The sequence below is a fragment of the Vicia villosa genome, unplaced genomic scaffold, assembly GCF_029867415.1.
Source record: "Vicia villosa cultivar HV-30 ecotype Madison, WI unplaced genomic scaffold, Vvil1.0 ctg.005777F_1_1, whole genome shotgun sequence".
Lineage (NCBI taxonomy): Eukaryota > Viridiplantae > Streptophyta > Magnoliopsida > Fabales > Fabaceae > Vicia > Vicia villosa.
Window position 1 is genome coordinate 56,315 of NW_026706680.1, and position 9,139 is coordinate 65,453.

Consider the following 9,139-nt stretch of genomic DNA (forward strand, 5'->3'; position numbering starts at 1 on the left):
TTGAATATCATTTAAAATATTTAAACATATTTCAAGATATTCAATCACATTTTAAAAATATATTTGAATATTTTAAAAAAATTCTCGTCAAATAAACTCAACACAATTTTTTAAAAAAAAAATAAAATAACGTAATATATACATTTAAATGGGGTTTCTAGTAAATAACAAATCAGAAAGCTTGGCTTCAAGCCAAGGATCCTTCACATTTGGAAGAGAGGTCCAATCTCTTTTGGTGATAAAATTTTTATGGATTTTTCAAAACATGCTTATATGGTTGGGAATAAAATTTATATTAACCCTTAAATTTATTTCTATTTAAGCTAGTTTATTCTCCTATGTTAAATTATAACTTTAAAATATATTAAAATACTTTTTCTACATATTTGCATATACAATTCATCTAGCTATTGAATTTTGTCTGACAATTTTAGAGAATTGCATTAAAGAAAAACTATATTTAGTGTTCTAATTCCTGTGTGTTATAGAAATATAACCACAAATAACAAAACATATAATAACATATAACTTTGACAAAATAGTTGGTATTCTTCACCAGGAACTTAGCAACTCTGCTTCCAATTTCCACTACTATATGAAAAGTAAAACTTTATAGTTAGTACTTCCCTTGTAGTTGTATCCTATACTTATTATTCCGAGATTTCGAATCAGTTGCATTGTGCAAACAAAAACCTATATAATTATCTTTCATGTATTGATTCTCAAACTTCAATGGTTTAAGACATCTTGGCTCTTGCAAATAATATACCAGCAAAGAGACCTGAAAATAGTGTGCAATGCATTATTAGATAAATTAAGATAGGGAGGAAAAAAGTGTTGAGTGGTTCTGATGAATTACCAAATAAAATGCTGAATAAATTTGATACACTCAGAGGAACTTTGAACACTAAAATGCCAGCAATAGAGATTGGAATCTTGTTTAAGGAACCTACAAGACTGCAAAACAGACAGAAATAGAGAAATTGGAGGACCATAAAAGAAACTCAACATAAATAAATAACTGAAACAGTTTGGATTTTGCTGAAGGAACTTAATTTGATACACTATGCTTAAGGTTTTTTTCAAGAGTCTTAATATCAGTTAATAATAGCAATTCGATACAACCCAATTCGCAAAGAATCAGTTTGTTTTGAAAAGGTAAATTTCAGTTTTCTGTATACGTAGTTCTGGTTCGGTTCAGAAACATAGGTAGTGTATGGTTGAGTTCCATTTCTGGGACTCTTTATACCAGATTGGTTCGGTTCTGGACGAACCAATAACAATCCGGTTCCATTTTACCAATCTATTGTAACAGTTTCTGTTAGTTTCTGTCCTTTTTGTACAACTTTTAGCAGGGAAATTTTTTGTATTGAACTTGAACTCCATACAATTACCTGTATGTTGTTGGGCTAGTTTGATGTAAGAACCACATCGAGGTAAAGCTGATGGAAAGTCCAATCAGTCCACTAGCTGTTGCAACAATCCAAAATTCCGGCAGTTTAACTACGTCGCTGGAAACCAAAACAAAAACGATAGTGAGAATGCAGAAGGCTTCGTTGAATTTCAAAACAAAGAAACATACACTCACGCGTGTATTACATAATCCCACTCGCCAAAAAGGAATATCATGATGATGGCAAAAGGTAAAGACAATAAATTGTTGAGTAACACCATTGAGACTTCATTAAGAGAACCAGATTTTGTTGACTTTTTCGCTTCGTCCATAACCCACCTGAGGGTAAGCTGTCACAAAACGAAAAAAAAAATGTTTAATCAGTGATTAAATTATCAATCACATGAAAAAACAGAGAAGCCTCTTACAGAATATGGAAATTTTACAAGGACTAAATATGCATACCGAATAACTTGCAGTAAGAAAACAATTCATAATCTGCCAGGCATAACCGGCTGCATCAAATGAGAGATCTGTAACACCTCCACTGACAGCAGAGATAATCTGTATAAAGAGGAGAACATAACTTCTAAAACATATATCAAAACGGGAACATAACTTCTTTATACGTCAGACCAAATAAGGTTCCATAAACATCGCATTACCATCAAATGGTCCTAACCAACAATGAAATGAACTCAAGTTTGTGAAATTAAAAGAAAATCAATGAGTATAATACAAGAATGTCACTCACCATCACAAACATTGCAGTCCATACTTTGGAACTCTGATGCTTACGGAATAAATATAACTCTCCAATTGCAGTTAAGATATTAGTGACATTCTTGAGAATTGTCACCATTGCAATGTTTATGTATTTCAAACTGAAATAAAATGCACCAGAAGACATTAAGCGTAGATAGGAGCAGCACAAGATGTATAATTTGCTACAAAATTGAGCTGTGTCACAATAATAAGGTAGAACCTCTCTAAATCGAATATCAAGATCAACATCGATGCATGTCTTAGTAAAAGATACATAAAAAGTACAGCTTTTTCAATACCTATACATGCCTGAGACTAGCATGGCAATAAATATCACATTCACCGGTAACCAAACCCTAACCAACCTCCAGTTGAGTTTTTCAACTGAAACTCTGCCACAGAGAGCCAATAGAACAACAACCAGAGTACTGATAAGGTTCTGAAAAGTAAACGGATTAATAAACATCACATACGGCCCCATTAAAATCTTTTGCCATCATTTCGAGCGCTCATGAAGCTAAAAGAACAACAGAAACTAACTTACTTGATAAAACATCAATGATATTCCTGCATTGAAATTATAACTTGACAATACGATTTTGTTCAACATTATCATGCTGCAAGAGGAAATACAGTAAGCAGTTCCAGATATAAGTGGCACAGACTTCTTGGCAGATCCATGCAATCGATCCCTTTCCTCATCATCAACATTAAAACTGCCATTATCACCGGTTGTAGCTTTATTTCCTTTCAGATATCTGTAGCATAATAGATATAAAAACAAAGAAAGGGAAAAACACTAATACATAGAAATATGCCTGAGGTGTAATATCATTGAAACACAAAGGATTTTTATGAACAAAAATGTAGAAAAGAGTTGTTTCGCACCTATCATACAAAGCTCTTCGCTCTGCATTTGTTACATACTTGTTCGGTGACAACTTTCCTTGCTCGTAAATTCCGTTGAAAGATGTGTGCACTACTTTACCCTTTTCATCAAGTGATATGTTTGAACCTATAGTTTTCCCTAATCCTGGTTCTTCAAAGTCATGATCAGTAGCAATGTCTAACTTAAAATCAGACGACATATCATAAACCTAGAACAAAAACACTATGATTATCAAAACAGAACAGTACTTGAAAACCAACAGAAGAAAAAAATAGAAGCGTGATTCTTACGGTTTATGCACAGTATCCAAAGCTTGATTATCTAGAAAGAAGCAAACTTGAACAAAATAACGAATACCCAAATGAAGATAAATTGAGAAAAACTCATAAAACATATGTGAGAAATGAAAAAACCGCGGTTACCTCAATTGTGGTAAAGGTGAATCACGGTATGAACGTGATAAAAGGTTGATCCGTTTTGAAGAAGACGCAAAGGGGAAAATGTGATAAAAGGCGAGAATCCAAGTGGGTGAGGAGGAGGTAAGGAGTAGAATAATGGGGATGGAACGGATTCCGAGGGATGCGAAGTCAACGAGATCGAAGCTGCCATGGCGTATGGTAACTTGAAGAACAAGTGAGAGAAGTGAAAGATGCAGAAGAAAAAGGGGGCGGATTTTGCGTGTGAATGTGAGGATTGAAGGGTTTTGTTTTGTTTAATCGGGAGGATTTATTCATTTACAAAAATAATTGTTTTCACAATGTAACTAACTATGCCTCACATGATATTATTTTTGGGATCAAACTATTATATAATTGAAAATTTACCCAAGTACATTAAATGTAAGTTAACATTTCCAATTCAAATTTAGTGATCATCATCAAATTGATTTGGCAAAAAAACGAAACGATAAATTGAAAGGTGGATTTCGAGAAAATTTACGATTTCGTCAATTGAGATTATTTGGAATTTATGATCAAGAAGATGGGCTTCTCAGTTGGATGACGTATTCATTAGTTCAATGTCGATATTAGTTAATAGTAGCCCAACAAAAGATTTCAAGGTGGATAAGAGATCCCGTCAAGGAGATCCTCTTGCTCATTTCCTATTCTTAATCGTCGCAGAAGACCACACGGATCTAGTGAAGAAGGTAGTGGAGTTGGACCTTTATAAAATATTCAAAGTTCATGAGGTCTTGAGTTTAATATCCTACAGTACACAGACGATACATTATTAATAGGCCAAGGATCTCGTGACATTCTATGGAACTATCTTGTGCAGTATTGAGTTGGTATCTGGTTTAAAAGTTAACTTCAACAAAAGCAAGCTATATGAAGGGAATTTAGAAAAACATTTGTAACTGGCAGCATCTAAGTTTCTTTTTTTTTTGTAAGCAGCATCTAAGTTTCTATACTGCAACCTTGATAAAGCACCATTTTACTTCTTAGGACTTTTGGTAGGCACTAATCCTTGAAGATCAGAGACTTGGAAGTTGATTATCAGTTATTTCAAAAAACAAATCTCTATTTTGAAAAGGAAAAATCTATCCACTAGTGGAAGGCTGGTATTCTTAAATTCGGTTCTTAGTAGTCTTCTGGTGTTCTTCTTTTCCTTTTACTAAGCACCAAAAAAATATCATTTTAGAGATCTCACAAATACACAGGCGCTTTCTTTGGGGAGAAAGATTTTAATCGCGTAAAATTTGTTGGGTAAAATGGGACATTGTTTGTTTACCAAAGGAAGAAGGAGGGCTCGGAGTAAAAAAAAATTTCTCTTGTTCAATCTTGCGTTGTTAAATAAATGGTGATGCCAATGTTTGGTCCAACTTTATTAAATTTAGGTACGGGGATGTTTCTCATAAGCTTCTTTGTACAAATGGTTTAGAAACCAATGATTCAGATTTTCTTTGTGGTGGAAAGATCTCCTTCTTAGCAGTTTTGTTAAAGATGGAGAAATAAACTGGTTCGGTAGGCAATCAAAAGGGATGATAGGTAACAATGAATCCATTTTCATTTGTAACGATGTTTGGTTCAATGATAACGCGTTAAAAGCAACCTTTTTTATTTGTATTTGTTTTCCCAAAACAGGAATGGCAAGGTTTGTGACATGGACGATTGGTATGCAAATTCTTGGGCTTGGAATTTCTATTGGGTCAGGCCCCTAGATATGGAGGAGCTGTCACGACTTCAAAAACTAAAAATTTATGTCTTAAATTCTGTCTTTCTACTTCAAACAATGTGAATCGCATTACCACTTATTCTTCTCCTGTTGTTTTGTCAAATCTATCTAGACCGAAATATTCTCTTAGATGAATTGGTTTCCAAATCTTGAACAGACGATAATGTGAGTAACTTCGCCACTTTCGACAATATTTTCAGAGGATCATTCCGCAAATTTTCTCATGTGCTTTAGCTTTCTGATTGTTGGAATATTTAGCTAGAGAGTAACTTTATCCTTTTTAAGGAGAACGTAGATAACTCGTCATAAATCATAGACAACATCAAATTTATTATAGTTTACCTATTTTTTCTTTTCTTTTATAACAAATTTACAAATATAAAAAAAGTTGCATGGGTTAAATTCTAAAAACTTTGTGGAAGGTGGGAATTGAACCCACTCTACTTTGTGTTTACAAGGATAGCACTCATCCATTGGGCTAATAACATGCTCATGTTATTTTAACGAATTTAAGGATTCTTATAGTATAAATTACTGTAATTTAATTTGATTAAACTTTATTATTAATAAACTCAATATTTAATTACTGTAATTTAATTTGATTAAACTTTATTATTTACTAAAATTAATATTTAATTACTGTAATTTAATTTGATTAACCTTTATTACTGTAACTTAATATTTATTAAATTTAATATTTAATTACAATAATTTAATTTGATTAAACTTTATTATTTAATAAACTTAAAAACTAAGATAACTTAAATTTAAATTAAATAAACCTAAATACTTAAAAACTTATTAAATGTACAGTAACTTATATCTAATAAACTTAATATTTAAATAACTCAAATATAATTGTATTTGATTATGTAAATGAAAATAATAATATATTAGAGTTTATAATATTAACATTTTAGTATTAAATTTATTAACTATATACTATAAAAATGATTATTACATTAATTATAGTTAAATAATTTGATTAATAATATATTAATACGTTAATTATTAACTATAAATATTAATATGTTAATTATAGATAAATAATTTTTATAGTATATATTAATACGTTAATTATTAACTATAAATATTAATAATTTTAAATTAGTTAATAATATTAATATTGAAATATTATTAACTATAATTAACTACATATTGTAAAAATATTAATATTATTAATTATATACTATAACATTAATTAAATATATTTATGTAACAAATGGAAACATTTAGTGTAGTGGAAATGGTGCTGTAGTTTTTTTTTTTTTGGAGTTAACTGACCGGTATCCGCGGGGAAAGGGGCCCTGCGTGACTAATTTGGACCCGGGCTCGGAGGCGAAGGCATCTTGGCCCCAGGGCGTTTTTGACTCCAGCCGGGATCGAATCCGGGTACTAGCCTGTTCCGTCCCTTTTTGGAGAAAGCTCATTTGCCAATTGAGCCAACCCTTTAAGGTTAATGGTGCTGTAGTTTTATTGTGAAGGGAGTGAGCTTGATTTCCACCTCACATAAATAGTCATAATATATTTTCTCATATTACCTAACAATTAATATATTTTGCTCAAAAAAGAGAGAAAAGTTTTGCTCCGTGTTTCATGGCTGCTCCGGTGGCCATAATCAATCCGGTGACTATAGGCAAAAGTGCTGACGAGGAGGATATGCTGGAAAGAAGTACGAAGAAGGCCAAGGACAATACGTTGGGTGCAACGTCGGTGCCTAGTGATGTATTGCTTTCATACAAAGAGATTGTAACGGGGTGTAGTGCTGAGGAGATGGAGGATGGTTCGTCTGATGAGGAGGGGGAGGAGAGAGCACTCAACGCTATGACGGATGGGATTAGGATTGTGGAGGAGAGCATAGGAGGGTATGAATGCCCTGTGTTTATCTTGTCAGAAGCTGAGGAGAAGAGGATACAACGACCGTGGAAGAGAGGGGTCATCGTGAAGTTGTTGGGCAGAAGAATTGGTTACAAAGCCTTGGAGAATAGATTGAATCAGATGTGGGTGAGGAAAGGAGTTATCAACATCATAGATCTAAGTAATAACTATTACTTAGTAGCCTTCTCTAATGAAGAGGATAAGCGGGAAGCCTTAACCAATGGTCCATGGTTCATATATGATCATTACCTCACAATAAAAGATTGGATCCCTAATTTCCAGCCTGAATGTGATACTATTGATGAAGTTGCTGTGTGGGTGAGGATCTCAGGATTGCCTATTGAATATTATGATGCGAGAGTTTTAACTGTCATAGGTAATCGGATTAGGCGTGCAATCAAAGTAGATAAGAATACTATTAAACAGGAGCGGGGGAAGTATGCTAGAGTTTGCGTTGCAGTGAATCTAACTAAACCACTTCTGGCCATGTTGAATATCAGTGGGAGAAATTATAAGGTAGAGTATGAATGTTTTCACCTTCTTTTCCTTTGTTGTGGGAGATATGGTCATTACAAAGAAGGGTGTCCGCATAATCTAACACACAAAGGAAAAGTGCATACTGATCAAACGGGCAAAGGAGTGAAAGACGGAGAAGGTATCTCAGGAGTTGTGAAAATAGGTGATAACGTGGTTGAAGGAGATGGTCCCTGGAAGATTGTTCAAAAGCAAAAGTGAGGGAAGAAAATTGCAGATAGCCGGAGGAACCAATCACCGGTGACATTTAATGCTAAGAGAATTACTGGAGGATCGTGTTTTGCTCATTTGGTGGATGAAAATATGGAAAGTATTGATATGGATGCGCACAATAATTGTGAGGACGAGGGTATTTCTAAAATGGGAGAAGCGGTTATAGGAAATAGCATTATGATGGAGAGAAAAAGCCTGAAAAAGTAAGATAACGTGCTGGTAAATAAAAGACTAGATGGGGATAATAATGATGAGATATTAAAGTTAACAGAAAAAGTGGAGGATATTACTATAATTCCAAATGAGTTTCTTCCCAAACCTGAAAACAGTTTTGGAATATAGTAATGGTAATAAAGGTAATAAAAATGATGCAAGTAGTGGAAGAAAAGTCAAAGGAAATGGTAGTGGAGGATATAGGCAAATCAGGAAGGCTAAAAATACAGCTTTGGCAACGCGTGGAGAAATCATAAAGGAAAAAATTAATGGAGCAAAAGAAGACGTATGAGGATATTTTTGGAGACTCTTTCAGTAGCCTAGTACAGATAGAAAGCCAATCAAATCATTACAACTTGAAGAGGAGAGAGAATCTAAATGGTGACCATACTAACCTCACTTTCAATAATAATAACGTGCATGATACTGTTGGTTTGCATGCACTAAAACTGAAACCCCCAGACCAAGTGGATGCTCCAAATTTTGGTGAAATTTCGCCGCCACAAATTGAAGCTGATGTTGAGATTTCTAAGGAAAATAGTTGTAAACCTTTTGATGAGGATATTGAAGGGCTGGATGAAGAAGTCAAGGAGACACCTATGTCAACTTGAGTTTGTGTTTCTTGGTTTAGTGATCTCCAAACTCTATTTTTTTAATGATTTATACGAATCATAAAATTTTAGTGTGGAATTGTAGGGGAGCTACCAGTAAAGCTTTCTATAGATATAGTAAACAATATATTGATATTTATAGTCCTGAGTTGTTTGTGGTGCTTGAACCGCGATGCAGTCCTACCAAGCTTATTAAGTCCTTTAAGCTGTTGGGATTTAATGGCTTTCAAGCAGTAGAGAATCAGGGGTATGCTGGAGGTATTGTTGTTGGCTGGAAGGAAAGTTGCATGTCTGTTCAAGTCTGTTCCAAACATAGTCAGTTTATTCATCTTCGTATCTCCATGGAGAAGCAAAAGGATTGATTTTTTACTGCCATATGTGCCAGTCCTAATGAAAATAATCGTAAGCTTCTGTGGGAGGAGCTAAAAAGAGTTGCAACGGGAGTTAACAATGCTTGGTTGGTAGCTG

At 33.7% G+C, this 9,139-nt stretch overlaps 2 protein-coding genes across 5 annotated transcripts; one reads left to right on the forward strand and one right to left on the reverse strand.

Annotated features, from left to right (window-relative positions):
* Nucleotides 1-443: 443 nt before the first annotated feature.
* Nucleotides 444-3,807, reverse strand: LOC131642758 (GDP-mannose transporter GONST2-like). Of its 4 annotated transcripts, none has more exons than XM_058912977.1 (11): nucleotides 3,470-3,807; nucleotides 3,338-3,368; nucleotides 3,047-3,255; nucleotides 2,703-2,916; nucleotides 2,458-2,597; nucleotides 2,148-2,277; nucleotides 1,859-1,957; nucleotides 1,589-1,743; nucleotides 1,395-1,511; nucleotides 860-957; nucleotides 444-781 (listed from the first exon to the last, which is right to left on the reverse strand). In XM_058912977.1, the coding sequence occupies exons 3-11, from the start codon at nucleotides 3,244-3,246 to the stop codon at nucleotides 738-740; spliced, it is 1,197 nt and encodes a 398-aa protein (XP_058768960.1). In that variant the 5' UTR covers nucleotides 3,247-3,255; nucleotides 3,338-3,368; nucleotides 3,470-3,807; the 3' UTR covers nucleotides 444-737. The 4 variants fall into 4 exon arrangements, with proteins under 4 accessions (XP_058768960.1, XP_058768958.1, XP_058768961.1 ...); XM_058912975.1 differs by having other exon boundaries at nucleotides 3,338-3,383; XM_058912978.1 differs by lacking the exon at nucleotides 3,338-3,368.
* A 3,011-nt stretch (nucleotides 3,808-6,818) lies between these two features.
* LOC131642759 (uncharacterized) lies at nucleotides 6,819-7,835 on the forward strand. The gene has a single exon (XM_058912980.1). It carries the CDS (start codon nucleotides 6,819-6,821, stop codon nucleotides 7,833-7,835), a length of 1,017 nt encoding a protein of 338 aa, XP_058768963.1.
* The last annotated feature ends 1,304 nt before the right edge of the window (nucleotides 7,836-9,139 follow it).

What these genes read in the sequence shown, in the direction of transcription:
- LOC131642759 (XM_058912980.1), top strand. Translation starts at nt 6,819, where the DNA reads ATGGCTGCTCCGGTGGCCATAATCAATCCGGTGACTATAGGCAAAAGT.
- LOC131642758 (XM_058912978.1), bottom strand. Translation starts at nt 3,246, where the DNA reads ATGTCGTCTGATTTTAAGTTAGACATTGCTACTGATCATGACTTTGAA. An exon ending in TATCATTGATGTTTTATCAA is followed by an intron (nt 2,598 to 2,702) that starts GTAAGTTAGTTT and finishes TTTACTTTTCAG; the next exon opens with AACCTTATCAGTACTCTGGT. An exon ending in CTAGTCTCAGGCATGTATAG is followed by an intron (nt 2,278 to 2,457) that starts GTATTGAAAAAG and finishes ATTTTATTTCAG; the next exon opens with TTTGAAATACATAAACATTG.